Below are 25,431 nucleotides of genomic sequence, written 5' to 3' on the forward strand. Positions count from 1 at the left end.
TATACTTGACCTTGATAGGGTGAAGGTGAAAATCGACCTTTGAGGACTCTTGAACTCAGGCCACTAAGCCACATATCTTCACAATACAATATATACCCTCAGTCTCACTCATATACTCTCAAACATTTCATTAAATATTTCAGAGCTATTAATTGTTTGCCAAATGACTGGAAATGGAATAATTACATCATGGGATAATAATCTTAATTGTTTAAGATCAACAACAACAACAACAACAAGAGTAAGAAGGAAAGAAGAACCTTTGTTGCATTCACTTTTCATTTATATCTTTATTCCCCACCCTCAACCACTCCAGTTCCTCTCCAACATTTACTGTCTCTAAACACCTCTCATTACATTCTTATGTATCATTCCCCTTCTATTCCCTCCAATGCTCATATTGCCCCCCCCCCCGTTCACAGTGGGTTGGTCCTCACTCTCTCTCTCTCTCTCTCTCTCTCTCTCTCTCTCTTACTCTGATTATCTCTACATCTTTCACTCTTTCATCTTCCTCTCCTTTGTCCTACTGTGATAGCCAAGTATCTCCTCTACGGCAAGACAACTTGTCTCTGTCCTTCTATCATACTTCTACCTCTCACCAGGTACACAACTACTTCTTTCAATTCCACTTCTTCTCTTGGCTGAAAGCTACTTGGCAACCTGCTGCTGCTGCTGCTGGTGTCCTGTTAAAAAGCAACTGTACTGGTGCCACATAGAAACTATCTGTGCTGTTGCCACATAAAAACCACCTATGCTGGTGCCACATACAAAAACATCCATGTTGATGCCACATATATATATATATATATATATATATATATATATATATATATACGATGGGCTTCTTTCAGTTTCCATCTACTAAATCCACTTACAAGGCTTTGGTCAGCCCGAGGCTATAGTAGAAGACACTTACCCAAGATGCTGTGCAGTGGGATTGAACCTGAAACCACATGGTTTTGACAAGCAAGCTTCTTAACCTCACAACCAAATCTGCACCTCAATAAGTTTTAATTATACTCTATTGTAAACTTTGTCTCTTGTCACTCTGGGATTTTAAAATATAATTACTAATGACATACTGGTGGAGACTAATTCTACCAGTGATATTTCAGATCTTTGAAAATTAACTTAGTCAATAGTTAAATAAATTATTATTCATGTAATCAGATTAGAGACATCAGAGAAATTTTAGTACAAGACAAAATGCCTTACAAGTGAGAGTGCACAGAATGTCGTTAAATTTGCTTATCATGAAGAATTTAAAGTCTGCTACAGGTTTGCAGCCTTCTGCAGTGTAAAGAAAAATAAGGGAGCTGTTAACCTGGCTACAAATTCTTCCACTCTCCAAAAATGTCTCTGCTTTCTTCAAATACCTTTGCTCTCTACAAATTTCCTTGCTCTTTACTACAAGTTCCTCCACTCCCTACAAGTGCCTCCATTCACTACAGGTGCTTCCATTCTCTACAAGTGCCTCCATTCTCTACTTAAATGTACACTACTTTTATATATATATATATATATATATATATATATATATATATATATATATATAGTTCTCATATTCGGTTATAATGTCTTACATTTAAGCTGGCTCCCATACATTTCCCTGAGGAGAAGTTTACATTTTTAACATCGCCGATTCCTATGGATCGCATAAATTGTAATTCTTCGAAACATATGTCGGAATAAAAGTATGCAGTTATAATATGCGTTTCACTCCATTCATTAAATTTATATATATATATATATATATATATATATATATATAACACAAAATTAAACATACAAACAAGAATAGTTTAAAAATATAAAAAAAAAAACACTTATTGAGTTTCATTCATTTGTTCATGAATATATCCTGTTCAGTAATAGCATTAAGACTACAAGAATGTCTCCAGAAAACAAGCACGTTTTACAGGACTTACATACACTCTGCAGACAATGTCACTAAGAATAAATATGTTCCAATGAAATTAATCGCACACATACACACACACACACACACACACATACAGATAACCAAAGAATTCTGTATAATGGAAGAACATTTCTAATTGGGTTTCATAATTCCAAATAAATCATAACTTTTATTTAATGACGCAGAGAAAATTTGTTTTGACATTCTCTTTTCATGTGGCGGTGGTGGTGGCGGTGGCGGTGGCGGCGGCAGCGGCGGCGGCGGTGGTGGTGGTGGTGGTGGTGGTGGTGGTGGTGGTAGTTGGTTGGTAGGGGTGACAGGAACGAACTAGGAGTATTTTATATGAGATATCAATTCTCAAAAAATGATAAGTGTCTGTTCTTTGTTATTTAGCCACGGGCCAAGACAGACTGAGCCGCCGTTCTTGGTTTTCTGTGTTTTTACTCATTTCAGTCATTAGTCTGTGACCATGCTGGGGCAACTCCTTCAAGGGTTTAGGCAAACAAATTGAGCCCAGTACTTATTTTACCAAACTTAGTACTTATTTTATCAGTTTTTTTTTTTTTTTGCTGAACTGCTAAATTACTAGGATGCAAACAGACAAACACCTGTTGTGAAGCTGGCATTAGTGAGGTTGTCATGCAAATCTCAGATCTACAAAAAAACCTGAGGAGCAGGGTGGAGGTACATTTTTATGGTAGATGGAAGTTAAGGTGTTCTTACAAAAGATCCTTGTACTCTACCTACAAATTGAAATAATGATGTCAACATCAAAAGTATTTATTAACTTAAAAGAGAATATGAAATAATGTTGGGGGGGGGACAATGGATCTCGAAACACATAGAGCTATAAATAATAATATGTAAAAATTGGGTTGGAAAACCCTTTTGGATAGAAAACGTCAAAGGTCTTGTCATATGGCCAGCTTTTGGCTTTTTGTGTCCACAAGGACTTTTCACCCTTGTATTTACATGTTGTTAACTATAGCTTTATATGCTTCAAGATCCACTGTAACAAAATAATAGTATAGTTTTACCATCTTTTAGTTCTTTATCTTCCAGTTATTAATTTACTTCATTTTTATTTTTAGTTCTGACAGACATCCATTGTTGCTAATAGCTATAGGACATTTCAGAGCAAATTACCTTGATAGAAATGTCACAGAAACACTGCGAATGTTGGCCCAGGAAGGTGTACATGCAACATATATGCAGAGCGTCTACCCAACGCTGAGCTCACCAAATCTGTATTCAATTGTAACAGTAAGTTTTTACTTTATTTCATTCTTTTATCGTTTTACTTGTTTCAGTCACTGGATTGAGGCCATGCTAGAGCACCACCTTGAAGGGTTTTACTTGATCATATGGATTCCAATATCATATTTATTTTCTGGCATATAATTTGATGTAGTATTATAGTGTAGACAAATGTAAACATGAAGGCATGTGGCTTAGTGGTTAGGGCTTTCGATTTATAATTGTGAGTTCAATTCCTAGCATCGCATTGTGTCCTTGAGCAAGACACTTTACTCCATTTTTCTCCAGTCCACTCAGCTGGCAAAAATGAGTAGTGCCAGCATACACAAGTTGATGTTGTATATAGTGTACACACGTACTATAAACATTGTAACATTGACACTAATTTACCAAATCCTGCAGTGTTTCACATGGAATTTTTGGTCCCCCAAAGTTGTCTGGTGTATAAGTTGACCTCACTATTGTAGGCTGTAAATTCAAGTCTGAAAAATTCAACTGTATGCCACAAAATATAGTAAGCCTGTCTGATCTGGCCTCACATGAGGGTGAAAGATAGATAGATTGATAGATAGATTGATAGATAGATAGATAGATAGATAGATAGATAGATAGATAGATAGATAGATAGATAGATAGGTAAATGCATACATACATACAGACAGACAGACAGACATATGACATATTTCTTTAGTTTCCATTTACGACAGTAACTCACAAGGTATTGATTGATCCATGGCTATAACAGAATAAATGCTAGCCAACAGTATTCACACAGCAGAACTGAAACCCCTAGGCATCAGTGGAATAAAATATTTGAAAAGCAAGTAAGGAATGGCATCAAGAACAGCCATCTTTGGAATATAGACTAGGAAGCCCCATCTAATCTATGCTAATATATAAAAAAAACAAAAAAAGCAATGCAGCTGCAGAAATCAAATGCATGCACACACACACACACATATTGTGTTATTTTCTGTCTGGTAGACCAGAATCAAAAACTCACCAACATTACAGTGTTTTATTGTTGAACAACAAGATCTGATTTCGAGATAATTTCACGGCATGCTTTTAAAATGCTTCAATTAAGTAGTGTGTCAGTCAGAAAGTGCGATAGCAGCCAGCAGCAGCTTTCATTTGTGAATTGGTGTTGACATGAGAAATTAATTTGGCTTCTTCGTAACATATAAATGCAATCTTTGTCACGACAAACTTTATTGTACGAGTCAAGATTTCATCTGAATTCATTAACCATTCATTATCTTTGCATAAATTGATTTAAAAGTTTTCCAGAACAACGACCACAACTAGTTTCTTCCATTCTAGACATACTTATGTCAGAGGAAATGAGAACTAAAACAAGTGGTCAGCTAAAATCATGATACTCAGACATGAGACAAGTCTGTTCAGTTAGTTATTATCAAACTGACTGACAAACAGATGGCTCCCCACTACCACGTGGCCTAGTGGTTTGGGTGTTGCCCTCACGAGCATTAGATTGTGGGATCAAACCTGGACCAGGGTGTGTGTTGTGTTCTTGAGCAAAACACTTCATTTCAAGTTGCTCTAGTACTGTGTAGACACTGGCATGTCAAAGAATAGACCCAACATTTAATTTGCATGTTGTAAAAGGTGACTATTAAAGGATGAGGTAGGATTTGCACTCCTGCTTCATAAAACCCTCACCAACAGCAGTTATCCAAAAAGACCCATGTGGTAAAGAGTTGTTGCTTGAGTGATGCAAAGGCACCATCCACCAGGAGTAATAGGGGATCACCAACAAATGGTGGATGCAGCACATGCCCTCATAACACTACTGTTACTAGAACTCCTCCAAAATATTCGTGAAATTCTTTGATTTATTCCCCTCCCCAAATACTATCCTTTTTGCATTATTTACATTATTTACATTTGATGGATATTTGTCCTCATCTTATTAACACAACGTTTTGGCTGGTATACCCTCCAGCCTTCATCAGGTGTCGTGGGTATGCAGAAAGTGTGTGAATCTGAGAGGGGAATATGTTAAATAAACTCGTAATTAATTGATTCTTCTGTATTTTCTTTTACCTGAAACCAAGAACTTTTCAGTACCCCCTCGTATATATATATATATATATATATATATATATATATGTATATGTGTGTGTGTGTCTGTGTCTGTGTCTGTGTGTGTGTGTGTGTGTAGAGTGTTAGGTGTGATGTACAGAATTAAATATTGAAAAAAAGTCGTCAGAATTTTAGAATAACTTCTTTCATTTATTTTATACATATATTAGCGCTTTCGTTCGTCTTTCGAACTTGTCAAATATAATTCTGTGAAAATACAGAGATCTTGTCTATTTCCACAGAGAGAGAGAAAGAGAGGGAGAGGGAGAGAGAGAGAGAGAGAAAAGTGTGCTGCAAGGCACAACACATTATCAGATAAATTGAGATAAGTAACCAGTTCCATACACAACACTTCAATATTCCAAATGTGTATATATAAGACTTAGAAGTACCATTTATTATTCCTCTATTTCTTATTATTACAGTGTGTGTGTGTGTCCAATGTCAGAATTAAAAATGGATGAAAATGACAATGCTGATATGCATATATGTAATGAAAGATATACGCATCATTGAGTCGACCGATAAACTGATGCATTGAGCAAAAATTCCAATGCGGTATATATTCTGCAGAAGTTGCAAAAACACTTTTGTGTGTCATTCTCACCATTGGAAAATCCAACTGAGTCAATGATTGTCTACTCCAGTAGAAATCTATAACAAACAATTCAAACGTTTCACAAAGCATAATGCCATAAATGAAATAATAAAGCAAATAAACTTCATTCCTAATTCAAAGCCAAACGAGTCTTGTCAACATTTGCAAGCTCTCTTCTTTTAACTAGGTCAACATTATTTTGCTTTTTGCTGCATGATAGTGATGATGATGATGATGATGATGATGATGATGATGATGATGATGGGGAGGAGGTGGAGGTGGAAAAGGAGGAAGAGGTTATTAGTGATGGAGATGATCTCACAATCTATGACAAATATATTTGCGCAATTTTTTATTTATTTTTTTTTTTTTTGCATTCAACTGAACATCTGTAAATGTTTATAATAGATTAAACAGAAAAAGAAAAAAACTACAATAAATAAGTCGTTAATTCATATTGTATTAACTTTCAGATCAGATCTTAAAAAGAGCTGATGGAAAGTGTTATTGAAGAATGTAAATTGCTGTTTTTTTGTCTTTTTTTAATTTTTTGTTTTTATTTTTGCTTCTTCTTTTGTCAATAACATTCAATAATATCATACACATAATTACATAAATATTAACATATCATTAAAAGTATTATATATGCATGTGTGTGTGTATATATACACATGCACATATATGTGTATGAATATATGGTTTAACTAAGAAATTTGCTTTTAAGCATCATCAATATAAATCTTATATTTTCACAACAAGGATGGTTAACACAATAAAACAGACATACATACACACATACCCCACCCCAACACACACATATACATAGATATGTTGTTTGTTTGTTTGTTTACAAGAAGTGAATATATGTATGTATTTATACCTTTATGTGTGTGTGTGCGTATGCATGTGTTATTGTTATACAAGCAATGACACTCCTTTCCAATATTCTGCAAAAACATTCCTGGTCATAAAGAAATATTACTTTGCTTGGAAACAAGTAAGGATTGGGAACAGGAAGAGCATCCAACTGTAGAGTAACTGCTTCAATAAACTCCATGTAACTCAAACAAGCATGAAGAAAGGGACGTTAAGGCAATTATCATGATGATGATGTTGTAGATCATGATCATTTTTTTTTAACACCTGTTTCTCTACTAGCATGGATTGAATGGTTTGATAGATCTCTGAAAAAAGAACTGCAAAGTGCTCCAATGTCTGCTAACTTAATAATAAAGAAACAAATACAGCTATTGATTTATTATTCTCCTTTTTTTTTATTATTATTTTATTTGTGTCTCTCATAATCAAATGTAGGAAAGAGGAACTAAACATATTAAATAGATCTCAATTCATATGTTAATACAACTGCAACATTTTGAATGTTATTTCCTATGAATTGTTGCAATCGCAAAAATGTTATTATAGCTTGTCACCTTTTTGTGTCTGATGATAAAATAAAAAATATATATTTCCTTTCTTTCTATTCTTGATAAATTCCCCTCCCTCCCTCCCTTCCACAATTTATCTTCCTTTTCATTCATTCTTCTTCATGCTGTTCTTTTATACTTTTCCTTTCACTTTCTCCTGTCTCTTCTGGTGCCTCGTAAAACGCACTGGCGCTGGTGCCATGTAAAATGCACTGGTGCTGGTATCTCAGTACAGTGTGTGTGTGTGTGTGTGTGTGTGTGTGTGTGTGTGTGTACAGTCTGCTATAATGAATCCATAAACACATATATAAAACATCCAAGGGTACATATTTTTCCCTCTGAAGATATTATGCTCAAGATAGATGAATTTAATATGTGTATGTATACACACACATTTTATTTGAAGATTAACAAGGCAACTAATGGATTCATGTGATGAGATCATCACAATTGTTCATCATCATCATCATCATTTAACGTACATTGTCCATGCTGGCATGGGTTCAAGCATAAAAATAGAGACAAGAACCAACATTTCAATGTGGTACACTTGGACAATTGTGAAGATCTTTTCACATGAAACCATTGGTTATCTTGTTAACCCACAAATGAAGAACACTTATCCATCAATGCAGTGTTGAGCACTCATTCTCAGTTTGATTTGTGTGTGTGTGTGTGTGTGTGTGTGTGTTTGTCTCCTTGTCTTGACATCATGTGATATTTATAAATGATTGTTACTATCGTCCAAACAGTGTCATTCATTTTCAAACAACTGCGAGAACTTGTCAGGTCATGGGGAGATATTACTTTGCTTGGAAACGGGTGAGGAGGGTTGGTGGTAGAAAGGACATCTGGCCATGGGCCATAGAATAATCTGCCTCAAATAAACTCCATCGGACCCATGCCAGTAGGAAAAAAGGTGCTCTTAAATGATAACAATGATGATGATGATGATTATGATGATGATAAGAGATCAAATTCTTGTCAAGAAGGGTTAGAGAGATGTGGATTTGGCACAGGGATACAGAAAATCTCAAACTGCTCCCACCTCAGACCATACCATCTCATATTCATTGTTATTTGTTAATTGTTGGCATAAGTTGAAGAAATTCAATTCACTCTTTTGTATAATTGTGATAATGAGACTTAAGAATTTAATATCGAAGCTAACTACTTCAAGTTTTCTGTGAATTATTCTCAACAAACTACTTTCCATTGTTATCTCTAAGTAACATATATAGATGTGTGTATATATGTGTGTGTGCATGTGGGGGTGTGGGAGTGTGCGTGTATGTGTGCATGTGTGTGTGCATGTATGTGTGTGTGCGCGTGTGTATATGTATGTGTATGCGTGTATGTGTGTGGGTGGGTGCATGTATGCATGTGTGAGTGTGTGCATGTATGTGTGTGTGTGTACATGTATGTGTGTGTTATGTGTATGTGTGCATGTGTGTGTACGTGCATGTGTGTGTGTGCATGTGCATGTATGTGTGCACTTTGTGTGCATGTGTATGTGTGCGTGTGTGTGTGTGTAGTAAAGTGATTAAAAAGAGTATAGTGAACTTGCTGTGAGGAGTGAAAAATCCAAAGTTTCAGACAGTTCTCCTTCCTTTCTGTGTTAATGTATGGAGGGGAAGGGAAACCATTAGAAAGGAAGAGTTTTTGAATGCTAACTTTGGAAGCAGCAACGTCTTGGGTGGAACTGTAGCTTTTTTCATTGATTTTATTCTACAATATGAGTCTTGTTGATGCAGATCAACGCCAGCCTCTATGGAGTCGGTTTTATCAAATATAGGTAAATATTTATATATGCATAAATGCATATACGTTTGTGTGTATGTGTATACATGGAGTAGAAAAGTAGAAATTTTTTATTTCATACAATCTTCAGATAATGGCGTATTTTAAATAATTAACTTATTCCCTACTGCTCCATTAAAAAAAATTATTTTCTGAAGATTTCTGTTATAAGAAAGTAGACTAACATCTATGTGTTTTCTCTGAAAATGAATTAACATAATATAACCCTCTCAATTTTCTTTCCTGTTTTAGGGTTTGTATCCAGAATCCCATGGAATCACAAATGATGTGATGGTAGATTCCAAAATCAAGTCCAAATTTGATGCCAAAAATGTTTCTTCAACTTTAGATCCAAGCTGGTGGAAAGGAGAACCAGTAAGTTTTCATTTCATTTGTGGAGGGGGGGGGGGGCAGAATCGTTAGATTGCCAGGAAAAATGCTTAGTGGCATTTCGTTCGTTCTTACATTCTGAGTTCAAATTCTGCTGAGGTTAACTTTGCCTTTCATCATTTCGAGGTTGATGAAATAAGTACATATATACAACGGGCTTCTTTTAGTTTCCATCTACCAAATCCACTCACAAGGCTTTGGTCGGCCCGAGGCTATAGCAGAAGACACTTTCCCAAGGTGCCACGCAGTGGGACTGAACCCGGAATCCTGTGGCTGGTAAGCAAGCTACTTACCACGCAGCCACTCCTATGCCTAGCTGGCAAAAAATCTACCTGGTGTTAAATTAGTATTAACATGAAACTGCCACTTTGATGTGGCAACTGACTTTACTTTTATTATAGTTACTATTCTGATCTCTTCTTGAGATTTTACAGCTAGCTATTATTTTTGATTCTGAAATAAATTTCCTGTTATATTGTGAGTTAATAAAACAATAATATTTTCGTTCTGTCATAAAAAGCAAACTATAGATACTTATACTACATATATTTATGGAGCTTTTTTTTATATTCGTCATAGACTATAAAGAAACAATAGTTTCTGATCTCTACTTGATTGTCACGTGACTTGATCTCAGATCATATGTTGAGCTGACGCAATTTCCTTTTGATAGTTATTTAAATCACACTCATACAATGTCTAAAGCACACGGGGTGAAACTGCTTAGCAGAGATTGACCTTGAACTCTGCTGTGCATGCACACTAATTTTTAACATTCTAGCTCACTTCTGTTGTTTACAGCTGTGCTTGGAAGGAACGTGTGTAGTGTGTGATCGTTGCATTGACCATGACAGAGAAAGTTGTCGTGGTGACACCTGCTCAGAGGCATATACAAAGTTACAGAAAGTATATGGAGAGGAATGTATCAGCTGCACACAAGTGTACAGGTGGTTCAGACGTTTCCCATAACCTAGCAGTTCAGCAAAAGAGACTGATAGAATAAGGCTTACAAAGAATAAGTCCTAGAATCAATTTCGTCAACTAAAGGTGGTGCTCCAGCATGGCTGAAACGAGTAAAAGACAACAGATATGTATCACAACAGAAATTCTTATATTTTTTAAGATTTAAGAGAATTTTCAAGAAAAATCTTGTCTTGTAAATTTTTTATTCTCCATTTAAAATCTTACATTTTATTTTATGCCTTAAACTTATTTGTTGTTGTTGTTGCTATTCAGATTTGGGTAAAAGTAGGCCAAAAGAAAGCAATCTCTTTTGGATGGCCAGGTGCAAAAGTCAACATTTCAGGTAAGAAGAAATAAACCAAACTAAATCAATATCGTTTTGTTTTCTGGTTTGCAAGAGAGTTTTTTGAATTAGAAATATACCTTTTTTTTCTTTTCCTTTCCCCATTTTTCTCTTTTCCTTTACTTTTCTTCATATATTACAGGTGTAATTCCAGAGAAGTGTCCAGACAGAGAAAAGTAAGTTCAGTTTTCAAAGATGTATTTCGAAATATTTTTGATAATTTTAAGGTATTTTCTATTAGTATTCTTGAAGAATAACTATTCAGTCTAATCACTTGATAAAGGATCTAGTTTCCTTATGCATGTTAATCATATACTTTTGAATGCAAAAAAATGGGCAAAGGGATTTGATCTTTAATGAGATTCTTTGAGTTCTTACTAGTGGAGAGGAAAGCGCTCTTTTCAAATGAATTTGTAAAAAGATGGGTGTGGTATTCTATCATAAACATTCTCCCATTTAATGGTATGCATGGGTGACTGCCAGCCTTCCATAAACAACTTCGCCGGACTTGTGACTCGGAGGGTAACTTTCTAGGTTCAATCCCATGGTCATTCATGATCGAAGGGGTTCTTCTTGTTATCATCATCATCATTATTATTATTATTATAATTATTATTATTATTATTATTATTATTATTATTATTTTTATTATCATCATCATCATCATCATCATTATTATTATTATTATTATTATTATTATTATTATTATTATTATTATTATCATTATTATTATTTATTATTACTAGATCTCTTCCAAAGAAATTAGCTATGAGGTATATTGTGCAACAGTTAAAATTCCCACCTGTTGTCCAACCTCACCTCATCACTTGGTACATTGATGATTTGGTGAGGGTCAGTGAAACCTATGGTCCAGACAGTCCTTTGGTAAGTTGGAATTTTATTTTATTTCTTTGGCATTGTTGTTTACTTAAATATTTGGTATTTGGATGATTTGATTTTCATATAGTTCACAGTATCCACCCCCACCCACCACATCTGCCCCCTCCTTCCTCTCATGTCAGCTCATTGGACCATTCACTATCTTACTAGTTGAAAACATGTCATAGATCAGTCCTTCTTCATCCCACTGCTTCACACACACACACACACACACACACACATACACACATACACACACACACACATATATCTTTTTTATCTTTTACTTGTTTCAGTCATTAGACTGTGACCATGCTGGGGCACTGCCTTGCTGAATTTTTAGATGACTGACTCGACCCCAGGACTTTTTTTTTAAGGCCTGATACTTACACCATGGTTCTCTTTTACTGAACTGCTATGTTACAGGGGTGTAAACAAACAAACACCAGTTGCTAAGCACTGGCAGGGAACAAACACACATGCACACACACATACGCACACATGCACACACACATACGCACACACACACATACATACAATGGGCTTCTTTTAGTTTCCATCTACCAAATTCACTCACAAGGCTATTGTAGAAGACACTTGCCCAAGGTGCCATGCAGGGGGACTGATCCCGGAACCATGTAATTCAGAAGCAAACTTCTTACCACATAGCCATACCTGCACTTATAATATATAAGTGATGGGCTTCTTTCAGTTTCCCTCTATCAAATCCACTTACAAGGCTGTGGTTGGCTTGGGGCTAAAGTAGAAGATATTTCACAAGGTGGTATGCTGTAGGAGTGAACCTAAGACCACATTTTTGAGAAGTAAGCTATTTAGCCACACAGCCACCTGCCCTGTCCCTATGCCACATCTATAAACCACAAATATTTCTACTGCTGAGCAACAGAAGTAACAAAACATCATCCACATGGAGGAAGCCACTCAAAAATTGACAGACATCTTGAAGTGAATGGATCGACTGTATGAAAACATGCACACACACAAAGAAAACTTGGTGTGGAAACGAGAGAAAAAAATATATTATTTTTAGTTTGCAAACTACAACAAAAAATAGAACTGCTATGATAATATTGGAAGAGCTCAAGTGAATTGTGGACTATAATCAAAACTGCATTTCTCTTTTTAGAGCTACAATACAAGCCAAAAAGTTTAAGTATGTGAAAAATAATAATAGCCAAAGCAATATTGAAAAACATTTCATGTAAGTGCTGGCTGGTTTAAAACAACTTGAGAATACAATTCAGCTGCATAATTTTTTTTTAATTATTCAGTCATCCAGTACTAGCAAATAAAGTACAGAAAAGTATCTTATTTTTCGTTGTTAAGAAAATATTTGAAGAAGCAGAATATATTAAGCGGCAAATATTTAATATGGTTGAAACCAGATTATTTTGGAAAAGAATAATTTCAAGAAGTTATTTCCATTGCCGTTACCGTTATGTATTTCTTAGAAAAGGATATGAGAAAATTGGTAGCATTATGAAGAAGCTAAACGACTAATGTTATACTTATGTCAACAAAAGGAAAGTGACTAATGCTTTTACTGCTTATGGATTGCATGTATTCCGACACAAAGGATGATATTTCTTTACTCGAATCAAGAGCAGAAAAGCTGACAGGATGAAAGAAATTGTACGTCACTACTTAACTGGTTAGAAACCACAGTTAAACCTCTCTTAAATCATACCTATTTCAAAGAAAGGATATATATATGTGTGTGTATATATACAAGCCTGCATGGAAGGCGGTCGTTAAATGATGATGATGATATTTATATATGTGTGTGTGTGTGTGTATATATATATATATATATATATATATATATGTATGTATGTATGTATGCATGTAAAGGTGCAGGAGTGGCTGTGTGGCAAGTAGCTTGCTTACCAACCACATGGTTCTGGATTCAGTCCCACTTCATGGAACCTTGGGCAAGTGTCTGCAGTTAAATTCTTCCTTCCATTTCCAGAGGCCCTGAAGAGGGTAATGAGTGCTACCCTTTTTCTTAATGACAAATCCATTTAAAAAGAAAACAAATAAAAGTCACTCAGTATTATTTTCATTTCAAAAGCTTCGTTTAAACAAAACCCATTAAAGATTATCTACTTCACCTAATTTTTCATTACTGCTTCAGCATTACATTTCGTTTCTGTATCTAGCGCCATCCAATCAATAAGAATAAAACTATTAATGAATAGTCCTTAACACATTGTCACAGCAAATAAACAAAAAATGACAAAAACATATTAATATTAAAGAGAAAACAAAAATAACCAGAATAAGAAGGAAAAAAATGGAAAATAATAAAAAAAACTGTTTATTAGGTTTCTTTGTTCTCTGAAGCACATTGTGCGTAATATTCCATTTACAGAAATTGTGAATCAGCTCATATGAAATTTATATATTCCGTTGTTTAAAATACTACATTTATATAACATTTATATAACAAGTAAATGTCTACACGTTATTTTTGAATCCTTTATGATCTCTCTTGAGACTACCCGTTATTTTATTTGCAGTTGTTCTCTTCTCAGACATGTGTCATCATGTCCACAATTATATGTCAGAGCTGCTTTTTTTTTAATTTTTGTTTGTTTGTTTGTTTGTTTGTTTGTTCGAGAATATAAATCTGATTAAGGAATGAAGAGTTAACAATAAAAACATTCAAAAAAGTGTATTCGTTCCAAAAACAAAAGAAAGAAAAAATCTACCACTGTTGCAAAAGTTAAGCTTACGTTTGTCTGATCTGCAGCCAGTTTTATCTGTTGCCATTTGAGGTGATTTAGACCATGTCAGATGCTGGAAAGAGGGAGAAGTTGGAAGAGGAGGAGGTGGAGGAGACAAGCTATGTAGTGAGAGCAAGCAGAAGGTAAATATTCTGAATAAATCTAGTTCCATAAAGCAAAAGGAGAAATAAATCTTAATAATGGCTCCAAAAGTGGCAAACTGGCAGAACTGTTAGCATGCCGAATGAAATGCTTAGTGGCATTTCATCTATCTTCAGGTTCTGAGTTCAAATTCTGCTGAGGTCGACTTTGCCTTTCATCCTTTTGGGGTCAATAAAATAAGTACCAGGTGCCATGCAATGGGACTGAACCCGAAACCATACAGTCGAAAAGCAAGTTTCTTACCATGCAACCATCCCTGCAAAATCAAGATTCCAGTGACCCATCTGAGAAATGAGCCCTGCGAGGTGGAGTGGCCATTGCACTGGATGTCACAGGGCATTCTCCATGGCAATGCATTTGCTATCATATCACTGAGGTGTGGGTAAACATGCTGTTTGTTCTAGGGTCCACAACTTGTTACTTTGTCCCCACCATCTTCTACTGCTTAATTACCCCCACCTCTTTTCCTTTTATGTTTCCTTGGTGACATAGTTATTCTGGCTTTTTCTCAATAATTTAATCTCTTATATTTTTAACATTTCTTTTCTTCAAGAAAAAATATGTTCTAAGTAAAATGTACAAATCAAAAAAAATAATTAAGTCGCTGGTACTTTATTTTAACTGATTACATTGTTTTTAACTAATGACAGAGTCCAACATCATTTTCATTTATAAAAAAAAAAAATCAAAAAGACTCTATTCTGCTGTTATATAATTTAACAAAATGTCGCAATTATGTGCCTCCCATTTTGACAGCCATCAAACTTCTAATAGTGGCCTAATCAATTGGTCATTATTATCTTGATGCAGCTGTCAAAACATCCTATCATTTCTTGTACGTTATTTTATTATATTCGTTATTTATAACCATGATTATTATAATTTAGTGATACAAGAATACTTGTACTGAAATACATAGTGTCTCCTGGTGGCCAATTTGTGTAAGGGAGATAATCATTTCTAAATGGTTTTTGGCAGGATTTGAAGTTTGAAATTTAAAATCAAGGAACAAGGAAGAAAGCATGATTGCGTGGTAAGAAGTCTGTTTCCCAACCGCATGGTTCTGGTTCTGAGAATTTCTATCATCCCACTACTAGTTTCCTATCACCCCTTTCTTCCTTATTCATCTATCACCCATTCCTTTCTCATTCATATGTTGTGATGGGGAAAAACACAAGAGTATTATTATAGTAGATTATTACAGTGTGACTATTCTAAGCAGTGCTGTGTATGAAATACAAACTTGTTACCAGTTCAAATATGCTTGGGCATATTCGAACCCTAGAGAAAGCCACTCACTGTGTTTTGTCATAGAGAAAATTTCTCACTGTAGACCAATTGGTGTAAATGTACCAATTCAGTCAACAGCACTCCCTAACCAGACTGTTGGACACAGACATTTTGGAGTAATTATCTCCTCTTCAGCAACAGAGACCAGAAAGGCAAATGCTGCATACTGATACAAGAGACAGGTCCCACTTACGATATTCCCATTCTTGTTCGATGGTTGGTTGCACTATTCAGTGGTTCACCATGAATAAGATACAGGGTGACAGCACTAAGCAATGATGTGTATGAACAGAAACTCGGGACCAGTTCAAATATGCTTGAATTATTATTATTATTATTATTTGCAGTAAACATTGAAAATCTTTTTGTTTTAAAATTTCAAAGATTTAAAGTTAATAGCATTTCTTCTTACAATGAATTGCTTTCATCAAAGGACATTGCCATTAATAAAGCTTTATTTTCTGCAAAGGTAGACTCATTCAACTACACAGAGCATAGAGAGTTTTTGAAGAATAGCTATGAATTGATTCTCAATGTTAACAGTCATTTCATCAATACATTGCTATACTATATTATTGCTAGGAGCTAATGTTTTTTATAAATTCAGTTGGATCTTGATGTATAAGTGTTGAAATAAATTCTTTGAAAGAAGGTATTATCAAAATTTCTCCCACTGTTTATGGTTAACTGTGATGGACAATAAGCTGCAATTAATCCAACTTTGTCCTTTAAGTTTTCTTTCTTCAATGATGCAGTTATTGTAGAACAATTATTAAATCTTTTGTACCGTTATTGAATGTATTCATGAGGCTTGTCTGTCATTTTGTATGTTCTGTAACAAGTCGTTCTTGCAATCAGCTTAGTTTCATAGCTTTGTTAGAGAATATCATACGACATAGCAAATTCAACCACCACAGTCCGTCCATTCTCAGACTAGAAATTGCAACCATTTAGATATATAACACAAGAAGCTCTTTAAACTTTAACCATTCTATCACCAAATGAAATTGGATAGATAGTTAGATAGATAGATAGATAGATAGATAGATAGATAGATAGATAGATAAACAGATAGACAGACAGATAGACAGACAGACAGACAGACAGACAGACAGACAGACAGACAGACAGACAGACAGATAGATAGAGAGAGAGAGAGATATAAAGAAAATAAATACTGGGGTTAATTTGTTTAACTAAACCCTTCAAGGTGATATGGCTGCCATCCAATGAGTGAAACAAGTAAAAGTTATGTGTGTGAGTGTGTTCGTACGTGTATATGTATCTTTGAAGTATTCATTTTATTTTATTTCAAGGTTAATGATGCAATAAAAGATATTGATGACACCCTACAAGTTCTCATGAATCAACTTCGGTCTTTGCTGCGTCACTCTTCAGTAAACATCATAATAGTATCCGATCACGGTAGGAAGTTGTTTATCTTGCTTTCATATTAATGATAATTATTATTAGTGTCAGACCAATTCCTCATCTCTTTTACACACACACACACACACACACATGTAAGTAACAGATAAGAAAGCAGTTCAGCAAAAGAGACCGATAGAATAAGTACTAGGCTTACAAAGAATAAGTCCTGGGGTTGATTTTCTTGACTAAAGGCGGTGCTCCAGCATGGCCACAGTCAAATGACTGAAGCAAGTAAAAGAGTAAAAGGGTAAATCATTTCAACAATTTACATTTTGACCTCCTAATTCCCCAGATCTCAATCCATTGGACTATTACATGTGGAGTGTTGTTGAGAGAGAGGTCAACGAATATGCCCATAACACCAAAGATTCTTTGAAAGCTGCCATGGTCAGAGTAATGTCCAAAGTGAACCAGGATCACTTGATTCGAGCATGTGGATGATTTAGATCTCATATAGAAGCAGTTGTTGGAGCTGAAGGTGGCTTTATTGAATAACATTATAGAAAAGAAGGTTTATTCTTATCCTCATAGTATTTTGTGATAAATAAGGTTATTATCTGTTACTATACATCTGTTTTTTATAAACATAAAGCTGTCCTCAAATATCTTACGCACCCTGTATATATGTATATGTACACACACACACACACACACACACACACACACACACACACACACACACACACACACACATATATATATAATATATATATCATCATCATCATCATCATCATCGTTTAACATCCGCTTTCCATGCTAGCATGGGTTGGACGATTTGACTGAGGACTGGTGAAACCGGATGGCAACACCAGGCTCCAATCTGATTTGGCAGAGTTTCTACAGCTGGATGCCCTTCCTAACGCCAACCACTCAGAGAGTGTAGTGGGTGCTTTTACGTGTCACCCACATGAAGGCCAGTCAGCCAGTACTGGCAACGGCCACGCTCAAAATGATGTATTTTATGTGCCACCCGCACAAGAGCCAGTTCAGGGGCACTGGCAATGATCTCGCTCGAAAATCCTATGAAAGCCAGTCAGGCGGTACTGGCAACGGCCACACTCTCTCTCTCTCTCTCTCTCTATATATATATATATATATAACCATTTTTTCAGATGAAGACATATAATCAGACAGACTTCAAAAAAGCTGGGGGTTGGTCTACAGCAACAAGGCTTGTATCATGCCATGAAATGGATAAAAAAAGAGTTCACTGAACCTGATTTGTCCTTCTTCATAGAAAAGTTGAATGGAGAGAAATAAATGAGAGAAAGCAGAGTGTTACATCCCCTAAGTTGCAGCTAGAAATTTCTTTTTTTACCTTTAGCACACAGCATTCTCTCTAGAATTGTTTCCCCTGCCACTGCTCTGTTTCTACAGGGGAGAAAACTCATATGGTGACATGATGCACCTACAATGTGCCAAAGACTAACTTAGATGTGAAACTGTTATTTCATTTCTAGCCTTTCAGCTTTTTTCTGAAATAGGATATTGTCTGAAACATTGAATTTTCCACTTCTCATGGCAAGTTCCCTGTATTCTTTTTATCGATTTTACTGTGTAAGATTTATATACATTCCAAGAGAAAATCTATTTCAGACTGTTTATGTTTGTCTTCATTTATATATTTACTTCTATTTATAGGGATCATGAAGACTTCCCCAGAATTGACAATTCAGCTTCCATCTAATAACTCTGATATTGAATGGCAGATTAATGGAAAGACATCTGCTATGATAGCTTTGGCAGAAGGAAACTCTACCAGTACATCAGGCAAAACGGAATTCATAAAAAGTAATTATTATTATTGTTCTTGTTGTTGTTGCTGTTCTGGTCATTGTTGTTGTTGTTGTTTTTAATTCAGGTTTTGTTGGAACTCCTGGAGTCTCGCATGCATAGCAGCCTTGCTGCTTGCATCCTATCTCCCCCTCCTGCCCCTCTTTGGACTTTTCCAGGAAGTTCCACTCACCCGCTTCTTGGAATTTTCAAAGTTCCTCCTCCCCTTCTTCCTCTTTCCTCCTCCTTGGAATTTTCTAGGAAGTACCACTCACCCCCTCCTCAGACTTTTCAAGGAAGTCCTTCTTCCTCCTTTTTTGTATCACCTAACTGTCTGGATTTTTTGCGTTCTTGTCCCATTTTGTATTATTTATGTGTGTATATATATATATATATATATATATATATATATAGGGTTTGCCAAAAGTCACTTGGCAGTAAATCAAAATTTAATTCCAGGATTTATTTGTGTTTAACAACTTGAATGAATTTAATAAAAATATCTAAATATGTAACATCATGAAAATTGTTCAAACTGAAGTCCTTCTTGAGCGACACATTTTCCCATTCAAATCAATACAAAATTACAGATAGTATTTATGGACTCTTGATTTACTGGTGACTTTCGTTTACTGGTCACTTTTGGCCAACCCTGTATATATATGCATATAATATTTCGAACTTTGCCCTTAGTCTCTTTATCTTTTTCTCTCTTTATACATACACACGCTAATACACGACCTGTTATATTCCCCACTCATGTTTATACAACGACAGGGGCAAAACTAGCCGGTATACAGCACTTACTCGGTATTACCTGTATCCTTGGGTTTGGTTGAATCCAATACCCTTCATAACCTTTATATATATATATGTGTGTGTGTGTGTGTGTGTGTGTGTGTGTGTGTGTATGATAGATAGATAGATAAAATATACACATACACTCCAGGTTCCAGTTCAATTTTTGTCTAGCAGATACACTCATAAAGCATTTATCAGTTCAAGGCTATAGCAAAAGCCATTTACTTTTGGTGCAACTTACTGGAATGGAAGCTGAAACTAAGTGATTGCAAAGCAAACTTGTTAACCTCACAGCCACGCCTGTGCTCCGCAATTATATTTAATTATATAAAATCATTTTACTCTGCCTCCATCAACACTTCCAAATGTTCTTGATTGGAGAAAAAAAAGACAATAAACAAAGCAACAGTAAGCCTCTCATCTATACAGTTAGTATAATATGAAAGAGACCTTTATTTATTTTCTACATCGAAATTGCAACTCTGGCCTAAAGATCAATAGATCAATAGATCTTTTTGTTCAAGTCCTCTCACTACTATTAATAAGATTTTTTTTCCTGTTTTTTTTTTTTAATGAAAGGGTTTTTCCCCAATGGCATTATTATTTCCTTCAATTTGTCTATATATATGTTTGGTGGCATGGGGTAAAGGACGACAACAGAAGCAAGACAAGTGGAAGAGAAAATGGAAAGGAAAAATATCAAATATACATCTCTATCTATCTATATATATATATATATATATATATATATATATATATACACACACACACACACACACACACATACCCACACACACACATACCCACACACACATACATGTGTGTATATATATATATATATATATATATATATATATTAAACAACTAAACAAAAGTGTTGCAAATTTTAAATACAAGAAGTAAAAATAGAATCAAATTGTTGATTTACTGAAACTATCAGCTAACCTAGTTTTCTCTAGAATGCACATAAACATGCTCACACACATGCATGCAACTGCACATATCAAATATAGGCATATGCATACATCCACATTCACAATCACAAAAGATCTTCTGGCAAATCTCACTTCCATTTTGGCAATAATGTATTAACATATTTTGTGAATTTAACTTTTTGTTTGTGTGATTTCAGATACATTTAGGTGACTCTTGCTATTTTCACGTTTTGTTTCCTTTTTTTTTTTTTCTAATATTTTCTTTTTTTTTTCCTCATCTTTAAAATGTTTCTTTGTGATTGCTCATTCTGTGTGAGGTTTTCCAAACGTTTCCTGATAATCTAAATAACCATTCCTATAAATCTATCTTTGATGTTTCCTGACGGGTTTAATTCTATCTTAATGTTTGTTCAGGACAAAAAAAAAAATTTTTAAATAAATAAAAATTTTTTAAAAATTAAATAATTTGAAGGCAACAAAACAAAAAAGCAATAAACAACAACATCATTATTCGTTTGTTTAATTAATCCAGGTCAGAACATGAAAACAATGCTATTTACTTCTATCCTCGTTTATCAAAGGGATTTGGTTAAAAGAAAAACCAGTGATAAATGAATCATCTCTTCACACTTTGCAAATAGAACAAGAGATAGATTCATTAACACCCAATTCATTAACACCCAATTCATTAACACCCAATTCACCGCCCAGAGCAGCCAAGCTTCCTATGTCACATATTTTCTTGATCATCTTTATGTTTTCCTGTAGCGAATACACTCGTCTGCATCAGTTGTCAGGAGCATGGCTCAGTGGTTAGAGTGTCAGACTCACAATCATGAGGTAGTCAGTTCAATTCCTGGACTGTGTTGTGTTCTTGAGCAATATATATTTTTTTTCATGTTGCTCCAGTTTACTCAGCTGTAGAAATGAGTTGCAACATCACAGAAGTCTGGTGCCAAGCTGCACCAGACTTCTGTGACTGTTTTGGTAGGATTTTAACAGCTGGATGCTCTTCCTAACACCAACCACTCTGCAGAGTGAACTGAATGCTTTTTATGTGGCACAAACACAGGTGAGGTCAGTTTTGGTGAGGTTTTTACAGCTGGATGCCCTTCCAAACACCAACTACTTCATAGTGTGGACTGGGTGCTTTTTAAGTGGCACCTGCACTGACAGAGTCACCAAATACTTGCAAGACTTGTAGAAATGTGTATTGAACAGTACAAGTTTGATGATATTTTTTTTTTTTTTCGAACACAGAATGCTGTTAGAGCAGCAGAAATACTGGGTAAATTATCCTTACAAAGCGGAAAAATTTGTCAACAAACAGCCAAGTAATTTGTATCTCTCAACACATATTTCGACGCTTATAAGAACAAATGTTAGATTCATTTCTATATTTATATATATGTAGATGTGCATTTAGCTATTTAGCATCTAAAATTATGGATAAATTTATCAGCAGGCAGTTTACCTTTATAGTAAAGCACTCAGCCAGAGTCTTTGAGGGACATGGGTTCAAGTCCCATGGTTGTTTGATGATAAATTTTTCTGCTTTGTAAGGGCAATTTACCCAGTATTCCTGCTGTTCTAACAGCAATTCTGTGTTCAAAAAATAAAAATATCTACTGTGTTTGTATCTGTGTTGAGTGTTTAAATCATGGAAGAAGAGTTTTGAGCAGATTGTTAAAGATGAAAAAGTTGTATTTAAATTGTTTAAATGTAGTTTTTGTATATCAAGTGAGTATAAATATATTTTGTTTTGTATATAGATAAATTTTGTTTGCATTTAAAGAGTATGTATATTAATAAATTTTATTTTTCATAACATATATTTTGATCACTAGTTTGTTATTAAAAATTTTTTTTCATTTAAAAACATCTGCAGACGTTGAATCTCTGATGTTCAAACTGTTTTTTTTAAAGATATCATAAAAATTCTAGGGATATACAGGAAAATAATCATATGGAAAAAAAACTTGGTGTTGGATCTAACTTATTTCTTTACTGTCAACATATATATTTGAACTGAAATATGAATACTAAAATGTATTAATAACCTAATGTATATATGAATGTAAAGAGATGGGAAATGATATTTTTTATTCTCTTTCATCATATGAACTACGATAACATGAACAGGAGATTTCAGCAAACAGATTAACACTCACAGATAAAAAAATGGAAAGAGAGAGAGAGAGAGAGAGAGAGAGAGAGAAAGAGGGCATTAACACATTAAACAATATATTAGGTTGGAAGTGAATGAAAATTTCTTAGATGAAAAGAATATTGAAAACTATATTTCGATAAAAATATATAAAAACTTGAATTTTTAAAAATATTCTAGACAATGAAGAATTTAATAATTGCTTTCTTTTCGTAAAAGTTTCATAATTCCAATAGGCAGCTTTCTTCGACACTCCATCAGTTATGATGATGTGTGTTCCAGTTGATCCAATCAATGGAACAGCCTGGTCATAAAACTAATGTGCAAGTGGCTGTGTACGAAGAACTACCTTGAAATATCTTTAATAGTGTGGACTGCCTGATGATGAACCAAGTCTCATGTGACCCATTTCTCAGAAAAGGTTTTTTATACCTGGTTTGAAATATTGTTCCTTCTCCACCAAAAAAAAAAAAAATTAAGCACTGTACCTAAGGAAATTATCATAATTAATTTCCATGCCTTTCACTTGTTGCAGATCTTGAATGTAGTCATTCACATTTGAAAATCTTCACCAAAGATTCTATCCCAAAGCTGTCCCATTTCTTTAACAACCCAAGATCAGGAGATGTGTATATCACAACTAGAAATCAGTGGATGATTAAAACGTAAGTAGCTCTATTCTTGGTTACTTATCTAAACTTCTTTCTATCTGAATATGTTGAATACAGACACTGACATGGCAGCATGGTTGAATAAGTTCACTTCACAATCACATGGGGTGGGGAACAAACACAAAGACATGTACACATGCATATACAACTGGTTTCTTTCAGTTTCTGTCTACCATATCCATTCACAAGATTTTCACTTGCCTGGGATTATAGTAGAAGACATTTGTCCTATGTGCCACGCAGTGGGACTGAGCCCAAGACCACATGATTAGGAAGCAAACATTTTATCACACATCCACATCTGCACCTATTTTTTGTTTAAGTTTTAATCATATAATGGAACAGTAAGTTTCTAAAGTCCTGAATTCTACCAAGTTTCTTGTTCATTGACTGTTCATTTTCATACAAGATATTCAGAATAATTTTTGATATGTCTGGAAACGGAAGGATTATTTACTTGAAAGTATCCAAACCCTTTGAGATTATGAAAAGCAAATGCTTGGACTCATTCCCAAGTATAACTTTCTATTAAACGAATATAATAAATTCCTTGTGATTTTTTTTCCTGTTCTATTCCTGACCATTTGTGGGATCTAGAATTGTATAAGGGTAAGAACCCCTGTCATCTTCAGATCAGGCTTGCTCAGGTTCACACAACCTTGAATCACCACCCATGTATATCTTGTATAGCATGTGACAGTCTTTCTTAGTGACACCCAGGGGCATCACTTAACTGATCAAAACACGTCTTCACAGAGAAGCCAATGGAATTTTGACCAAACTTCTTACCACAGAGCCACTCCTGCATCTTGGGGCTCCTCCTGAATTTGTACACTATTTTTTTTTTCCAGCATTAGAACCAGCAGGGATTTGTCCTTTGTAACTTCTAAAGGTAAATTAAAGAACATTGTATACTTCCAAGCACAACAGTAGATATGCAGGAAAATGTTATTGATTAGGAAAAAAAAATTCATTTTGAAAAATTATGTAAATTAATACTGTTTTCAAAAACAACATATTTTTCTCGAAAAACAAATGAGTGAAATTTTATTTTAGGTTCTATATTTTTTCTTTCTTCCTCTCTTTCTTTCTTTCTTTCTTTCTTTCTTTCTTTCTTTCTCTTTTCTTTCTTTATTTATTTATTGCACGTGTTTAGGAACTTAATTTGATGCATCAGAATTGCTTCGATGCAACAATTCTGAGTTAATCATTTCAAGACCAAATGAATATCGTTAGCATCTTTTTAAAGTAATTCATTCAAAATACATTCAAAGATATGTGTGTCTTTATATATATGCTAGACTACCCATGACCCATTGGGTTATCAGGAAAGTCTGAGTTTCATGCACATATGGTTGTGATGCATGTGCCTGGTGTACCCTTATCAGACGGGTAGTCATGATGGTTATACTGGGCTTTGTATATTTTACCCCAGTGTCACTTTGATGAAATGCACTGCTCTCTCACTCAATAATGATAACAATAATAATAATAATAATAATAATAATAATAATAATAATAATAATAATAATAATAATAACAATAATAATAATGATGATGATAATGATAATGATGATAATAATAATAATAATAATAATAATAATAATAATAATAGAAGAGTTTAGTATTTGAATTGGCAAAAAAGTGAATGAGTATGCTACTGGTATGTGTACCTTTAATATAATTCTTAGGGAGAATTTATGCAAAATTCAGCTGCTATATCTAGCTGCTTAAGCTACTCTCATAGAGTTTTTTAAGCCTTGGCTTGCA

General features: G+C 34.6%; 1 protein-coding gene across 4 annotated transcripts in view; it reads left to right on the forward strand.

Annotated features, from left to right (window-relative positions):
- LOC106870407 (uncharacterized) overlaps window positions 1–25,431 on the forward strand; it is a 267,331-nt gene that overhangs the window by 166,441 nt on the left and 75,459 nt on the right. For all 4 annotated transcript variants that reach the window (XM_089340572.1, XM_089340571.1, XM_089340573.1 and 1 more), the window contains exons 5-12: window positions 3,013–3,184; window positions 9,362–9,484; window positions 10,736–10,805; window positions 10,948–10,981; window positions 11,552–11,690; window positions 17,200–17,308; window positions 18,956–19,105; window positions 23,526–23,655. In XM_089340572.1, the coding sequence (XP_089196698.1) occupies window positions 3,013–3,184; window positions 9,362–9,484; window positions 10,736–10,805; window positions 10,948–10,981; window positions 11,552–11,690; window positions 17,200–17,308; window positions 18,956–19,105; window positions 23,526–23,655 (927 nt within the window). The remainder of the gene's footprint in view (window positions 1–3,012; window positions 3,185–9,361; window positions 9,485–10,735; window positions 10,806–10,947; window positions 10,982–11,551; window positions 11,691–17,199; window positions 17,309–18,955; window positions 19,106–23,525; window positions 23,656–25,431) is intronic.

Source organism: Octopus bimaculoides, chromosome 23 (assembly GCF_046866305.1).
Source record: "Octopus bimaculoides isolate indiv1 chromosome 23, ASM4686630v1, whole genome shotgun sequence".
NCBI lineage: Eukaryota > Metazoa > Mollusca > Cephalopoda > Octopoda > Octopodidae > Octopus > Octopus bimaculoides.